This window comes from Elaeis guineensis, chromosome 4 (assembly GCF_000442705.2).
Source record: "Elaeis guineensis isolate ETL-2024a chromosome 4, EG11, whole genome shotgun sequence".
Lineage (NCBI taxonomy): Eukaryota > Viridiplantae > Streptophyta > Magnoliopsida > Arecales > Arecaceae > Elaeis > Elaeis guineensis.
This window is the reverse complement of record NC_025996.2, coordinates 41,701,036-41,718,205: the sequence shown is the minus strand read 5'-3', so window position 1 is coordinate 41,718,205 and position 17,170 is coordinate 41,701,036. Positions and strand designations below refer to the sequence as shown.

Sequence of the window (17,170 nt, the reverse complement as noted above, 5' to 3'; positions counted from 1 at the left end):
GAACTGACTCAACTAAGGAGATCCATGAACGAGATGCAAGAGACCATGAGTGGGCTCTCACTACAGATCATGACTATAATACAGAACCATAGTGATCAAGGAACCACAGCTTCCTCTTCGGCAACTCCAACTCCAGCTTCTGTAATGGAGGACAACAGTAACTATCACTTTCCCACCAGACTTGCTAAATTGAATTTGCCTGAGTTTGAGGGTGATAATGTGAAGGGATGGCTCTATAGATGCGAAAGATACTTTATGCTAGATAAAACTCCAGAGAATGTTAAGGTTACTGTAGCAAGTTTGGCCTTAGATGGTAGAGCTTTAGCTTGGCATCAAGCTTATGAACTCACTTGGCCTCATAATGCCTCGATTACCTGGAACACTTATGCCGCTGCCATACAAGCTAGATTTGGTGAATCTTATGAGGATCCCTTAGCAGAATTAGCTCAACTTCGACAAATAGGTTCATTAGCTGAATTTCAAGAAGCCTTTGATGCAATAGTGGTAAGATGCAATCTTAAAGAAGAATAAATGGTTAGTATGTTTCTAGTGGGACCCAAAGAAGATGCAGCGGGTTGGGTCAGACCATTCAAACCTGCTACCCTACGGGATGCTATGGTGCTTGCAAAACTCCAAGAAAAGAATTGTGGATATTTGGCCAAAGGGTTCAACCTGCCACTAAGTTGCCACCTTTCCTTCCTACACCACCTACATCACAAAAATTACCGGTGTATAACCCCACAAAAACTTCTCCAGACCCATCTAACCATGCCCCACAAAATTGCACCCCCATCACAAACACTCAAATCATTCCTTCCAAACCTCAACCAAGAACACAAAGAACCCTCATAGCCACTGAAATTGAAGAACACAGAGCCAAAAACCTTTGTTTCTATTGTCATGAAAAATATACCCCTGGTCACAACTGTCTAATGAAGAAAAGAGTCCAACTCTACTAGATAGAACTAGATGAAGAGGTGGAAGAGGACAAGGAAGGATGCGAGGAGGTAGTCCTGTTACAATGCAAACAGATCTCCAAATTTTCTTGCATGCCCTTGAAGGCGTCTTCAATTATCATGCTATGAGGGTGACTGGGCTAGTCAAAGGAAAGCCTCTTCATATACTGGTGGATAGTGGGAGTACACATAATTTTCTGGACAGCTACACCTCCAAGAAGCTACACTGCAATGTTGAACCTGTGAATACTATGTCTGTTGCGATGGCAGATGGAAACCATTTGGTGTGTGAAGGAATTTGCAGAAATTTTCAATGGGAGATGCAAGGATCCAATTTACAGCTGATATGCTAATAATTTTCTTGACCAATTGTGACATGGTATTAGGGGAACAATGGTTGAGAACCCATGGGAAGGTACACTGAGATTTCTGCCATCTTACCATGGAATTTTCTACAGGAGAGAAGGATTATCAACTGACTGGGGCTAAGACATCCTCCCTTAAAACTACAAATTTCAAACATTTGAACCAGATGCTTGTTGATATTCCTCAATTGTTTATGATATAGTTAAATACTTTGTCTCCTGAGCATGCTGTAGGTACACACATTTGTTCAACATTGGTATGAACACTACTGAATCTAAATCTCAATCACCAGATCTGCGGCATTTATTGAAGGAATTCCAAATCTCAATCTCAAGGCATTTATTGAACAACTTGTGAAGGAAATGCTACAAGCAGGAGTCATACAGCCCAGTTCCTCCCCGTTTGCATCACCAGTAGTCTTAGTAAAGAAAAAGGATCGTACACAGAGGTTATCTATCGACTACAAAGAGCTCAACAAACAAACTATAAAAGATAAGTTTCCTATCCCTACTATTGAAGAGCTCATAGACGAATTACGTGGTTTAGTCTTCTTTTCAAAAATTGACTTTAGGTCTGATTATTGGCAAATAAGAATGCCACCTTAGGATGTGCACAAAACAGCCTTCATAACCCCTTTTGGGCATTTTGAGTTTTTAGTGATGCCCTTCTTGACTAAAAGGACATCTCCTACTGTAGACTCTTGTTTGAGACCTCGATGCCACTTGCTTTCTTCTCTTTTTAAGGTCCGTCTTTCCATCTTCTTAGCATTTTACCCTCATGATGTAAAGGTCGGTTGTTTTGTTTCTCAAGGTGTAGGTGGCTTTGTGGTCCTAAGTACTATTCTTATTGGCAAGAAATGCCTCCACATCCGCTCGTGCCATTCTTTCAAGCCAAACAACCTCTTCGCAAGTTCACCTACGATATCATTTCCTCACCTTTATGCGAAAGAAACCTCTATTAATTCAACCTCACCTAGAATATCATTTCGTCACTTTCACGCCAAAGCATGGCTGGACCGCCACCAGTCCTACCATCACTACGCTCTTCCAAGCTTTGCCTCCATTTTTGATGGGCCTTGTGGTAGGCGATGTTTCAAGTCATCACTGCCAAGGTTGCTAATGGGCCGAGACAGGCACATGCCGGCTGCATCCGAGTTCGTTGGATTGGACCATGAGTAGGGCTTCAACCTCAGTTTTTGAAAAAAATTTAGATAGACTCATTTCACTGTAGGCAAAATTTTTTTATTAGCTTTGATTGATTCTTTTTCATCTCACAACCAATCATAATCAATCATGATTAGTGATTAATGAGCCAACAAGTGATGTGTGGAGTTTTAATTGACTTTGCTTACAATAAAATGAGTCGATCTAATAATTTCTTTAGTTTTTGGACCTAAAAAAATTTCAAGCTTGATGTGAGAAAGTCTTCTTGGGCTGACCAGATGTCTAGGGTCAAACCGTGATCCGTATAAGGTATCTAATGGCCATCCTCCTGACTATTTCGCTGCGACTATTGGTTCCTTTCCCACGCCACTTCTTGTCACACGTTTAGCTCAGTGCGCGACACGATGGGACATCTTTTTCAGAAATATTACAGTTAGGAGGGAGAAGGTTTCTCTCCATTAAGCAAAGAGAAAAAGGAAGCAGAGAAAAAAACAGGAACAAACCAAAGCCATAAGAAACAAGAAGGTGGCTACGCCCCAAAGCTACCTGTTGCTTTGCTTTGTGGGTTTGTGTTGTTTAATTTATTATAGGATTTATGTCTTCTATTTCCACATTCTTACTCTTTTTTTCTTTTTTTCTATTGTTCCAGCTGTATATCATGACCGCAGATGCATATTATCGTGCTTTGACAAAATTATGTTATTTTAGTTAAACAATTGTTATATTTTTTCCCTTAATGGTTGTAAGAAGATGAGGATGACATGTTGTAAGATCGATATTATTGACTATTTTTTCATAAAATATTGTAAGATTGATATTATTGATGATCATTCATTAAAATTATGTTGGAAGATTGAACATTTTGGAACCCATGAGGAGAGGCATATAAAGTTTTATGAATACTCCAAATTTAAATCTACATGGGAGGATGAATATTTAAATCATCTGTTGTTGTTTTGAAACTATGCAGATGGATGAATATCTAGATTATCTGTTATTGTTTTTGAGATATGTACGTATAGATGAATATTTGGATTATCTATGATTGCTTTGAGATATATGCAAATGAATGAAGGTCCGAATCATCCATATTTGTTTTCAAATCCATGCAGATGGATACATAATCTTGATTATTCATTGATCATTTTGAGATCTATATAGAAGAATAAATAATCTTGGATCATTCACATGGATGCTTTGAGATTTGTGCTATAGATGAATAATCTAGATCATCTATTAGTCGCTTTGAGATCTATATAAGTGGATGGATTGTTGCTTTAATTTGAATTCATAAATTTAAATATATAAAATGTAGAAAATTAAAGGGTAAATATAATAGCATAACTAAGTGATGTTTGTACTAAGTAATGAGATAAACATGGTGTTATATTTCAGAACCTAAATTAAAGTTCGATAGTGTGTAAGTTTATAGGGTGTTTTAAAATTCAAATTCAACTATGAATTATTTGCAAATTTTCAATTTTAAATCTAAAATTTTAGAAAAGATTTATATATTTTTCTTTTTTTAACTGAAGAATTAAAAAAATTCTACATGGTTATCAGAACATTAGAAAAGATTTATATTGTTGTTTTATACATTTCTCCACTATTTTAAAGCAGCAAAAAGGAATTTTTGTTTTAATTTAATGTAATAATCTCTATATGAATTTTCGAGCAATAACTAATGAGATTTTATGCTAGAAATCTAAACAAAAGTTTTGTATGGTTTTCAAAGCAGTAATTGTTAGAATTTTAGTTTAAAAAATGGACTAATTATCTACATAGTTTTTTTAGCAGTAATTTTTTGGATTTTATTTTTAAATTCTCAGTAAATTTTTTTATAGTTTTTTACTTTCAGGTAATAACATTTATATTGTGAAGTAAACTAAATTTCTGTACAGATTTTAAAGTAGAAAGCATAGGTTTTGTTTTTATTTAAGAATTTCAATTTATTTTCTGCACGGATTTTGAAGTACAGATCAAAGATTTTGTTTTAAGAACTTAGATTTTGAAGTAGTAACCAAAAGGATTTTAGTTTGTGTACATATTGTAAAGCTGCAAATAGAATGATTCTTTTTGCATATTTTTCAAAGCAATAAAATTTTCTTTAAAAGCTCATCATTTTTTTAAAAAAAATTCAACTTTTTTTATAATGGAGATAAAGCTTTATGATGCTACACAATGAAAGCAAATTTAATATGCTAGTCAAATAAGCAACTAGTAGCAATTCCTAGTTTAACCATGAATTTTGTTTTCAGTTTGTTGATGATGTGGTGCCTACAAATTGCTAATATTGAAAAAAATAATATTTTCAAATTTTTATAAAAAATTTTTTAGATCAAAAGATTGAAGGCTTGTTTGGATCGAGCTGTAGAGGTGTACGAAAAACACTATCCTAAAAATGAAATTAGTCTTACTCATGCAGGTCTACAATGAGATCGTTTTCAAGATTCAACAATCTAACTCCATTCGATCCTCATTTGATGAGTATGATCGCAAGTGAGGTTTGACCCAATCAACGCTTTCAATTGCCTAGACGACAAATTATATTGAAAAGAGAATAGATGAAAAATAAATTGAAATGGATAGGAAGAAAAATTTAGTAGAGCTTTCTCTATTTTGGACTAAGCAGAAGCACACGGCCACAATACACTTGGAACCAATGCTACTAAGCCCTTGAATCTATGGCCTCTTTATAAGTTCAGTCTGGATAACTACCGAAGAAACTTATAAGGCTTGTTCTTTCATGGATAAATATCATGAAAATATTGATCAACTTTTTCATTAATCAATTTATTCATGTTCTCACACTTTTCAAGTTGGATAAGTTGCTTTTCATGGATACCATTTATCTATCAAATAGAAAAAAAATCTTACCTACCTAGAAGATGGCTAAATCATTTTTCTATCAATCAAAAAAATGATCTTATTAATTTGTTCCTTATATACCCGTAATCTTATAATAATAATATAATATAATATAATAATATATTATAATATAATAACCATAATAATATATTATATTATTATAATATAATACTATAATAAAATAATACATAATAATAATATTATATTTATATAAGTTATTAACATAATATAATATAATATATTATAATATATTATTATATATAATAATATTATATCATATATATAATATTATATTAATAAAAGATATTAATATAATATAATATTATATTATATTATATATTATATTATTGTAATATATTATAGTAATAATACTATAATGTATAATAATAAAATAATATAATATATTAATATATGATTATATATTATAATAATATAATATAATATAGTATAATATATTATATTATTATAATTTATTATAATAATATTATAATATTAAAATATAATATATTATAAGATAATATATCATATTATACTATTATATATAATAGTATTTATATAATAAAGAATGTTATAAGAAATATAGATAGACCTTAGTAACTTATCTAGAAAACTAGTAATGTAAAAGAATATAGATAACAGATTTCTAAATTATTTTTTAATATATAAAAGAATAAAAATAAATTATTTTTCTATCAAAATATTACTTAAAATACTTATAAAAAAATATAAATTTTTAGATAATTTTTTTATCCTCAAAAGAATAAGCTCATAAAGGCCTCAATAGCTTTCGTATTGCTAGCACCCCATAAAACTTGCCAGCACAAGCACGTTTAATAAATATGGAAGTTAGCGTAGCATTATGGAACTCAATGTAGAGCTAAACTTCATCCACAACCTCACGTTATATATTGAAATCAAATTAAAATCTTAAAATTACATTCAAATCTAATATATATATATATATATATATATATATATATATATATATATATATATATATATATAAATGATGCCTCACTGTGCCACATTTCTAATCCATTTGTATGCCACGTGTTCAAAAAAATCCAGAGCACAGCCTTCGCGTGACGTCTCGTGGCACTGGCCGTTTGCACGCCATGCATCCATACAACGAGATCGCATGCTCACGCCACCCATATTTTCATAGTCGGCACGTTGCGGGAACACAGGTCTCCGAACGATGAAAAAATATAGAAAAAATTATCTATAGATTTTTGGATGAATTTAAAATTATTTTTAAGTCTCTTGACTTTTTAAGTTGAATAAAAATTTTTTAAAATACTAAAAAAATATTTTTAAATTTTTGTCGTCCACACAGATTGATTACACAGATCCATATTCAGGTTACACAGATTTATGTTCTAGTTACATAGGTTAATGTTCAGATTATACAGATTATCTAGTTTCAATATCTGGTTATGCATGTTTATGTTCAGATTATACAGGTATATATCTTGGTTACATAGAAATAACTTTTTAGTATTTCAAAAAAATTTTATTTAATTTGAAAAGTTCAAAAACTTAAAAATAATTTTGAATTCATCTAAAAATTTGTAGATAATTTTAATAAAAATATAGATCAATGGGTCCGAATGTAGGTGGAGAGGATGGCAACAATGGTGCCATCGTTGGGTTTGGGGCGGGGGGTGGGTGTTTAGAGGGATTGGGAGTGGAGATGACGGGTGGGGTGGAGGGTGAAGATGCGGGCAGTAGCGGCGAAAGTGAGGTTTAGGGCATTGGGGTGAGGGGGAGCATCTTGCGTGCAAAGAGGAGGGCAAGTGTCAGCGTGGGAAAGTTAGCTCCGTACTTAGAAATAATATATGTTCTAACTAATTTTAAAAAAATCCCATGCATTGCGTGGGTTATATACTAATTTTAAATTTAACTTGAGGTGTGGCAAAACATGCTACCGTCCATGCACATATGCGCAGTGCACACCACGCACATGGTATAATTGACCGAGCTAAGGTGAGTGCATGCAAGTGTATGGCCGCTAGCCTAATTGACTGATCTAAGGCGAGTGCATGTGAGTTGTATGGCTGCCAGCCCATTACCCTTCGATTGCATTTAGTAACCGGCAATCTATCCAGATTGCTGACAATTTAAAGAGATCTCATCGGATTATTGCATTTGGTACATTCTTTGGATGGCAATCTGGATTGCCTTGGCAATTCAGATTATCTCTCAGAAGGTAATCTGGATTACCTACGGAAAAGATGGCTATCCAGATTATCAGATATTTGAAAATCTGACTATAAATTATTTGAAAAAAATTATTTTTATTAAAAAAATAAAGTAAATCTCTCTTTCCCTCCGTGGCTCCATGCCGAACATGCACCCCCACACCCCCCTCCTGTGCGGCACCATCGTCGCTCCTCCGCACCGCCCCTCCCTGTGCGGCACCACTCACCGCTTGCTCGCGCCTCCCCACCAACCTTCCCTCCCACGACCGTGCCGCTCACCACTACTCTGCACTCTCTTCCCCCAGTGGCCCCCTGCCCGTCGTGCCTCCGACACTGCCTTTCGGCCCCCCAATCTCACTCCCCTCTCCTCTCCTCTCCCTATCTGTTGAGCCTCCGCCATCTCCCATAGCTCCGTGTCTGGCGGTAGGGATGCGGTGGAGTTCTACTCGAGAGAGGTATCACCGGGGAATGCGGTGGAGTTCCACCTAGAGAGGTCTGGGAATGCCGCGAGGATGGCGGTGGCAGATACCGCCAAAGACACGAGAGAAAGAAGAAGGGGGAAATGGATAACAGAAGGAAGAAGAAGGGGGAAATGAATACGGAAGGAAGAAGAAGAGGGAAAGAGTATTTTCAAAATTTGATGTTACATTACCAGTAATCTGATTGTCATATCAAATATGTCAATCAAGATTTTCTGTAATTTTACTGTAATATTATCTGTATGTATAAAATATAGGATAATTTAATTATGGCAATTATCCTGCAGGCAATCCAGATTACCTTTTAAGATTGCCTGGCGATGCACCAAATGCAATATTAGAGGATGCTTGGTTTGTGATTAAAATTGGAATTCGGAATTGATTGGAATGGAAATCGGAATGGCCAAATCTCTCAATATATTTGGTTCATAATTGGAATTGAAATAAAAATTTGAATCCATTGAAAAGAGTAGTGATTGAATTTTAGATAGATTAGATCATTCTCATATTATCTCGAAATCAAAATCGAAATCGAAATCGAAATGAGATTCTCTCTAACTAAATGATTGAAATAGAAGTCATTTATCGTTTTAAATTTCAAATTTGCCCAATCAAGCATCCCTTTAAAAAGTCTAACTTAGACTTGGAAAAACAAGCCATGTATAAATGCAAGAGCACAGAAGTCTTGCATAAGTACCAAGTCGTCTCCAACATGTAGTTGAATAAGGACTAAAGATATGCCTCATGTGGAAGTACTCAGCTATTCTAGCCCTTGCAGGATTTGAACCGGCTTCGATACGATTTGGCAAAGTATTTAACCAATGACCAAGCACACAAAGAAGTCATATGTGGCGTGGAAAAGAAGAGGTTTGGTAAGTACCGCTTAGGGTCGATTGGTTGAAATATATCAAAAATTATTTATTTAAAAAAATAATTATAAAAAAATAATTTTTATTATATTTGATTGATGAAAAAATTATTCTAAAAAATAATATTAAAAAAATTATTATATTTGATTGAAAATAAATTTATATAAGAATATAATTAAATTTATAAATATATTCTTCAATATAAAATAATTTTTTAATATTAAAATAGCATTGTCATCTCTAATTTATTTTTATATAATGATAATAATTATATATTCCTTTGCATAATATCATCTCCATCTTAATTTTTTTGCAAAAGTTCTTTATTGATTGAAGTTGGAAAGACATTAGAACAAATTCATGGATTACATATGTAGCTTTATTGGAGGTATTTTGATCAAGTATGGATTATCACCACTCAAAAATTTATCAAATACCAATCTCTCATGGTATTTATTTTACCTTCTCTCTCCGAAAAATAAATATCGGGCCTACCAATTTTTTTACTATTTTTTTTCATTTTTCATATCAATTATTATAATTGGACATGAAATTCATTTTTTCATATCAGATTATCCCCAATCAAATAGACCCATAATAGTTTTGCCTTGATTGGAAGCTTCTAATCTTACATGCCAAGATGGAATTCAAGCAGAGGCCAATTTAGTTGCCGGATCATGGAAGGTTTCCAAACAAAGGATTTTGTAGCGCTGTAACGATAAAAATCTTCTCCACCATATCAAAGATTTTCCTCTTAAAAAACTAACCATCTTAAAGAAAATAATAAATAGACAAGAAGGTTAAGTTAACATGATCAACTCCTACATTCAATTTTTTTTGATTATACCAGACATAAGAAAATTTATATTATTTGCTTTTTTGTTAGATTTTTTTGCTAAATATGATAATTAGACATGGAATTTGTTTTCGATACTAGAGTACCCCCAAAAACGCGGCTTAAAGAAGTCTAAATAAAACCTGGTTCTATTTGTTCTTCCTTTTTTTAATTTCTCCCATCTCTCATTTGACGCAGCACTGCATTATTACACGCACACGACATCACCTCTGCCACCTAGACAAGCGCAAGTCATGTGTGGTCCTGGAAAGAAGTCCTCATAACCATCCCGAGGACTTTTGACGACAATTAATTATAAGTCATGTGTGGTGTGGGAAGAGATCTTCAAAAATGCCCCATGGACTTTTGACTGCTGACGAGTCATGTGTGGTGTGGAAGGAAGCTCGACCTTACATTCCAAGGTGGAATATTTAGAGACCAATTTATTGGCTGGTCATGGACGGCATTGAAATATACTTTCTGCCTTGCTAATATAAAGAGATCCTTCTATTTCATCTCGCAGCAACTAATAAATTCATGGATCTTAGAGGAACCCAACTTCTACTTTTGTTCTTTGCTTTTCTGTGTGCTCAAGTGAGAAAACTCAATGGAGATTCAATCCCGGGCTGCATACCCATCGAAAGGAATGCTCTTCTTGCCTTCAAAGAAGGCCTCAAAGATCCCTCCAACAGGCTATCTTCTTGGGTGGGTGACGACTGCTGCACATGGGAAGGCGTGGCTTGTGATAATCGGACTCGCCATGTTGTCAAGCTAGACCTCCGCAACCCACGCCCATTCTCAGACGCCAACGATCTTCTCCTATACATGAAGTGGTCCTTGGGAGGTGAGTTGAGGCCTTCCTTACTTGGTCTGAAATATCTGAATTACCTTGACTTGAGCATGAACAACTTTGGAGGAATTCCAAGGTGGATCAAGGTTTCGAGGAACACTATCCTAGAAATGCGAGATCATTTCTAAGATATAGCAAACCAACTCAATTCGATCATCCTCTGGTATGATCGCAGGTGAGGTTTGATCCAATCAACACTTTCAATTGTCCAAACAAAAGATTATAAATATTGAAAAGAGAATGGATGAAAAATAAATTAAAATGTGTAGGAAGAAAAATTTAATGGAGCTTTCTCTATTTCAGACTAAGCAGCAGCACAAGGCCGCAATAGACTTAGAACCAATGATGCTAAGCCTCTGAATCTACATTTTTTTTATAGGTTCGAGCTGAATAACCACCGAAGAGGCCTATAAAGGCATCAATAACTTTGATATTGCTAGCACCTCATGAAGTCTTGCCAGCACATGCATGTTAAATGAATATGGAAGTTAGCATAATATTAAGAAATTCAATATAGAACTAAACTTTATCCACAACGCTTATGTTATATATTGAAATCAAATTTAAATCTTAAATTTAAATTTTATATTTAACTTGAGGTGTGGTAAAACATGCTACCGTCTATGCACATAAGTGCTGTGTATGCCACACGCACAGGGTACAATTGATCGAGGCAAGCTGAGTGCATGCGGGTGTGTGGCCGTCAGTCCATTATCCTTAAAATCCAACTTGGACTTGGAAAAACAAGCCATTTAAGCACAGAAATCATGCATAAGTACCAAGGTCTCTCCATCGTGTACTTGAATAGGGACTAAATATATGCCTCATGTGGAAGTACTCAGCTATTCTAGCCCTTGCAGGATTTGAACTGGCTTCGATACGATTTGGCAAAGTATTTAACCAATGACCAAGCATGCAGGAGAAGTCGTATGTGGCATGGAAAAGAAGAGGTTTCGTAAGTAGTGCTTAGGATCTATTTAGTTGGAATATATCATATTATAAAATAATTTAATAATTTTTAAAAATTATTTATCAAAAAAGTAATTATAAAAAAATAATTTTTATTATATTTGATTGGTGAAAAAAATTACTCTGAAAAATAATACTGAAAAAAGATTACTACATTTGATTAGAGATAAATCTATATATGAATATAATCAAATTTATAAATATACCCTTCAACATAAAATAATTTTTTAATACTATGATAGTATTATTATTTTTAATTAATTTTATATAATGACTATAATCAAATAGCCTTTTGTATAATGCCATCTTCATCTTAATTTTTTTGTCAAAGTTTTTTATTGAATAAATTTGGAAAGACATCAGAACAAATTCAATAATTACATATGCAGTTTTATTGGAGATATTTTTATTAAGTATGGATTATCATCACTCAAAAATTTAATAAATATCAACTTCTATATATTTATTTTACCTTCTCTCTTCAAAAAATAAACATGGAGCTCATCAATTTTTTTTACTCTCTCTCTTTCATTTTTCATATCAAATATGAGAATCTGAGATATAATTTATTTTTTTATGTCAGATTATCCCCAACAAAAATGGACTTTTATAGTTTGCCTTGTTTGGAAGCTTCTAATCTTACATTTTAAGATGGAATTCAGACTAAGACTACAAATAAATTGAGCTACTCGTGAGCTACTCGAGTTTGATTTGAGTCTAAGCTCGATCCAACTCAATTATTATCGAGCTCGAGTAGTCGAGTCGAGGTTGAGTAGCTTTTCGAGTCAAGTGTGAGTAGCACGATACTCAGCTCGAAAGCTAATGAGCCTACTCGAATTTACACATATATTTAATAATATTATTTTTATTTATAATATATATATTATTAATAGGCTAAAATTTGAATTCGAGTTCGAGTATAGCTCGGTTGATATTTGAGTTGAATCAAGTTGATCTCGAGTTTTGCTTATTTTTCATCTAGCTGAACTCAAGCTGGAGATATTAAGGCTCGGTCGATCTTGAGCCAAGTTTTGAGACCAAATATTTTCAGTCGAATAGAATTCAAGCTTCCAACTACTTCACTCGGCTTGACTCGATGGTACTCCTAATTCAGATAGGGGCCAATTTAGTTGTAGGTCATGGAAGGTTTCCCAAGAAAGGATTTTTGTATCACTGCAATGACAAAAATCTTCTCCAACGTATCAAAGATTTTCCTCTTAAAAGATAACCATCTTAAAGAAAATAATAAATAGACAAGAAGGTTAAGTTAACATGATCAACTCCTACGTTCAAATTTTTTGATTATACCAGACGTAAGAAAATTTATATTATTTGTATTTTTGTTAGATGTTTTTGCTAAATACGACAATTAGACATGGAATTTGTTTTTGATACTAGAGTACACCCAAAAATGCGCCTTAAAGAAGTCTAAATAAAACCTGGTTCTATTTGTTCTCCCATTTTTTAATTTCTCCCATCTCTCATTCGATGCAGCACTGCATTATTACATGCACACGACATCACCTCTGCCCCCTACACAGATCTGGACCACTAGACTAGCGCAAGTCATGTGTGGTCTGGAAAGAAGTCTTCATAACCATCCCGAGGACTTTTGACAACAATTAAGTCATGTGTGGTGTGGCAAGAGATCTTCATAAATATCCCATGGACTCTTGACTGCTAACAAGTCATGTGTGGTGTGGAAGGAAGCTCGACCTTACATTCCAAGGTGGAATATTCAGAGACCAATTCATTGGTTGGTCATGGACGGCAATGGAAGATGCTTTCTGTCCTGCTAATAATTAATATAAAGAAATCATTCTACTTCATCTCACAGCAACTAATAAATTCATGGATCTTAAAAGAACCCAACTTCTACTTTTGTTCTTTGCTTTCCTGTGTGCTCGAGTGAGAAAACTCAACGGAGATTCCATCCCGAGATGCATACCCATCGAAAGGAATGCTCTTCTTGGGTTCAAAGAAGGCCTCAAAGATCCCTCCAACAGGCTATCTTCTTGGGTGGGCGACGACTGCTGCACATGGAAAGGTGTGGCTTGTGACAACCAAACGGGCCATGTTGTCAAGCTAGACCTCCGCAACCCATCATGCTTCGAATACTATCCTCCAAACAACACGTGGTGCTTGGGAGGTGAGTTGAGGCCTTCCTTACTTGGTCTGAAATACCTGAATTATCTTGATCTGAGCATGAACAACTTTGGAGGGATTCGTATCCCAGAATTCATGGGCTCATTCCGTCAGCTCAAATATCTCAACCTCTCCAGGGCTTATATGCGTGGATTGATCCCATATCAGCTTGGGAATCTATCGAGCCTCCAATATCTCGATCTCAGTCATAATTATTATTATTATGGTGACAATTTTAAAGTTTCATATGGATTTCTCATCATTGATAATGCCATCTGGATTTCTCGACTTTCTTCTCTGCGATATCTCAATATGATGGATGTGCAATTTAGAGAAGGTGCTCATTGGCTGCAAGCACTAAACATGCTCCCTTCTATTGTTGAGGTATGCTTACGAGACTGTGGCATCAACACCATTCCGCTCTCTCTTCCACATGTGAATTTTACTTCACTTTCTGTTCTTGATCTTTCTTGGAATTCTATTAATTCAATGATACTTGGTTGGTTGTTCAACATAAGTAGCCTGGAGTACCTTGATCTCAACGGTAATTTTATTAATTCGACGATACCTGGTTGGTTGTTCAACATAAGCAGCCTCGAGTACCTTGATCTTAGCTATAATTTCTTTCGGGGCATCATTCCGCCTGCAATTAAGAATTTAGCTTCGCTCAAGGCCCTTGATCTATCTGATAATCAGTTTCTTGAAGGAAAAATTCCGATCGTGCTTGAGGGTCTGTGTAAGCTGCGGTATTTAGGATTGTCAGGCATTAATATCAGCAAAAATTTGCATGAACTTGATAAAGTGTTTACTGGATGCATCAAAAATAGTTTAGAGACTCTGGAGCTGGCAGACACCTAGCTTGGCGGTTATTTGCCGGACTGGTTGGGAGACTTCAAAAAGCTCAAATATCTCGATTTGAGTGGCAACTCAATTTCTGGTCCTATTCCTGAATCACTTGGAAGGTTGTCAGCACTTCAAAAATTATATCTTTTGGATAATAAGTTGAATGGGACTTTCCCAAAAAGTCTTGGAAGACTTGTGGAGTTAGTTGGGTTATCCCTCGGATGGAACCTTTTGGAGGGTGTCATGTCTGAAGAGCAGTTTGCCAATTTCACCAAACTAAAATATCTAGATTTATCACAAAATCAATTAAATCTGAATCTGACGTCTGATTGGATTCCCCCTTTTTAGCTTTATTATTTAAATTTTGGTTCTTGCAAGCTGGGACCAGGATTTCCAGCATGGCTTCGGATGCAAAAAAACATTACCGATTTAGAGATGTCTAGCACAGGAATTTCAGAAGCTATACCAGATTGGTTTTGGAGATCATTTTCTCAGATATTCTGGTTAGATATCTCCAGCAATGGAATCACTGGCAGTGTACCTGACCTTACAGACTTTATCAACCTTTATTATTTTAATTTGAGTTCTAACCACTTTGAGGGACCTTTGCCAAATTTTAATTCTTCAAGATTGTGGTTACTAGACCTATCGAACAACTAATTTTCAGGAGCAGTTCATCGTGACATTGGCAAAAGTATGCCTGATTTGGAATATCTCTCTCTTTCCACAAATAATTTAAGTGTTGAAATTCCCTTGTCTCTTTGTCATCTTCGATACGGCGCTCTTGATCTTTCAAAAAATTTATTGTTGGGTGAGCTCCCTGATTGCTGGAACCACTCTTCCCTTATCATTGTCATGGATTTTTCAAGCAACAATCTATCTGGAAGTGTTCCTCCATCAATCTGTTCATTACCTTTTCTTGAATCATTGCATTTGAGTAATAATAATCTTTCAGGAGAACTCCCTTCATCCTTGAAGAGTTGTGCGAGATTAAATACTCTTGATCTTGGACAAAATAGATTCACTGGTAAAATACCTACTTGGATAGGAGAAAGTTTGTTGTCTTTGAAGATCCTTCGCTTACGATCAAACAAGCTTGTTGGAAATATTCCTCCTAATCTATCAAGACTAGGGGCTCTTCAAATCTTGGATCTGGCTAGTAACAATTTATCAGGAACCATCCCTTCTAGCTTTGGGAACTTTACTACCATGAAAGTGTCGGGGGAGATGAATGGAACCATTTTAAAAAATTATACTCGTTACAATGAAAAAATGCAAGTGACTGTAAAAAGAATATACATTGAGTATGTCACGTTGCTTCCACTTGTGATCGTTGTAGACCTTTCAAATAATAACTTATCTGGAACAATACCAGAAGAACTAACCAGCCTTTTTGGACTCGTGAGCTTAAACTTGTCTGAAAATCATCTGATAGGAGAGATCACAGAAAAGATTGGTGCATTGCAACAATTGGAGTCACTTGACTTATCAAGAAACAATCTTTTTGGTAGAATTCCTTCAAGCATGATTGGTCTAACTTTTTTGAGTTACTTGAACTTGTCATATAACAACTTCTCAGGAAGAGTTCCATTAGGTAATCAACTTCAAACCTTCACTGACTTATCTATCTATGCTGGCAATCCTGGTCTTTGCGGGTTCCCATTAACTCAAAAGTGCAAATATGATGGGACAAACCAAGGTCCAAATGCTGTTGGAGGGGATGAACAAAATGATGATTCCATGGATAAAGAAAGATTTAAAATGAAGTGGAATATGAGCACTGGAGCAGGATTCGCTGTAGGTTTCTGGGTTGTTTTTGGCCCGTTATTATTCAACAACAAATGGAGAGAAGACTATTTTCAACTTATAGATCAAGTATATGATACCGTTTATGTGGTCCTGGCAGTGATTTTTACTAGGTTTAGAGAACATAATGTTAGAGCATGACTTCTTGTTACCTTGAATGGTGTTTGCAAGACTTTTTTTTTCTTTTTTGTTTAAGTGTATGCAGAAATTTTTAGAATGGATTATCCATATTCACACTCTAGTTTTGCATGTGGAACCTTGTACTTGTACTACTCTAATAAAATAACCAGTTTCATGTTAATTCATTTTGTTTATCAATAGAGAATTGCTGATTTCGTTTTGAGGGTTAAGTCATATTATATATCATCATGCTTATATTATTTGAGCTTAGATAACTAAACTTATGTGAATAAGCTAAGAAGACTAAGCTTGAACTTATCTGAATTTAGAATGGTTAGAGCTCAGAAAATTGCACTCATATGCGCAGGAGACTATGCATAATTTACTTAATCAGCAAATTTAAGGAATTAGAATTTTACTTATTCTTGATTTGTCATACACTTGGCTTTATTTCAAAGCTTTGCTCAATCTATAAGCTCACAAGCTTTTTCTTCTTTTGTACTAAATGGTTGTCACATATGTTAAGACATCTCACAAAAAAGACAATAAAAAAGACAGGTTGTCTCATTGATTTGGCATATCGAATGAAGCAAACTTCTGAGAAATTTCGCTTTTCTTTCTCCATTTAAATCAAATGGTACAAAATCATCCCATTGAGATTTTTGAAACAACCTGTTGTGGTTCAATAAATCTGGAAGCT

The 17,170-nt window shown here is 34.7% G+C and overlaps 1 protein-coding gene across 1 annotated transcript; it reads left to right on the top strand.

Annotated features, from left to right (window-relative positions):
- Positions 1-13,383: 13,383 nt before the first annotated feature.
- LOC105034607 (uncharacterized) lies at positions 13,384-16,651 on the top strand. The gene is made up of 2 exons (XM_073256430.1): positions 13,384-13,705; positions 13,839-16,651. The coding sequence occupies exon 2, from the start codon at positions 15,241-15,243 to the stop codon at positions 16,489-16,491; it is 1,251 nt and encodes a 416-aa protein (XP_073112531.1). The 5' UTR covers positions 13,384-13,705; positions 13,839-15,240; the 3' UTR covers positions 16,492-16,651.
- The last annotated feature ends 519 nt before the right edge of the window (positions 16,652-17,170 follow it).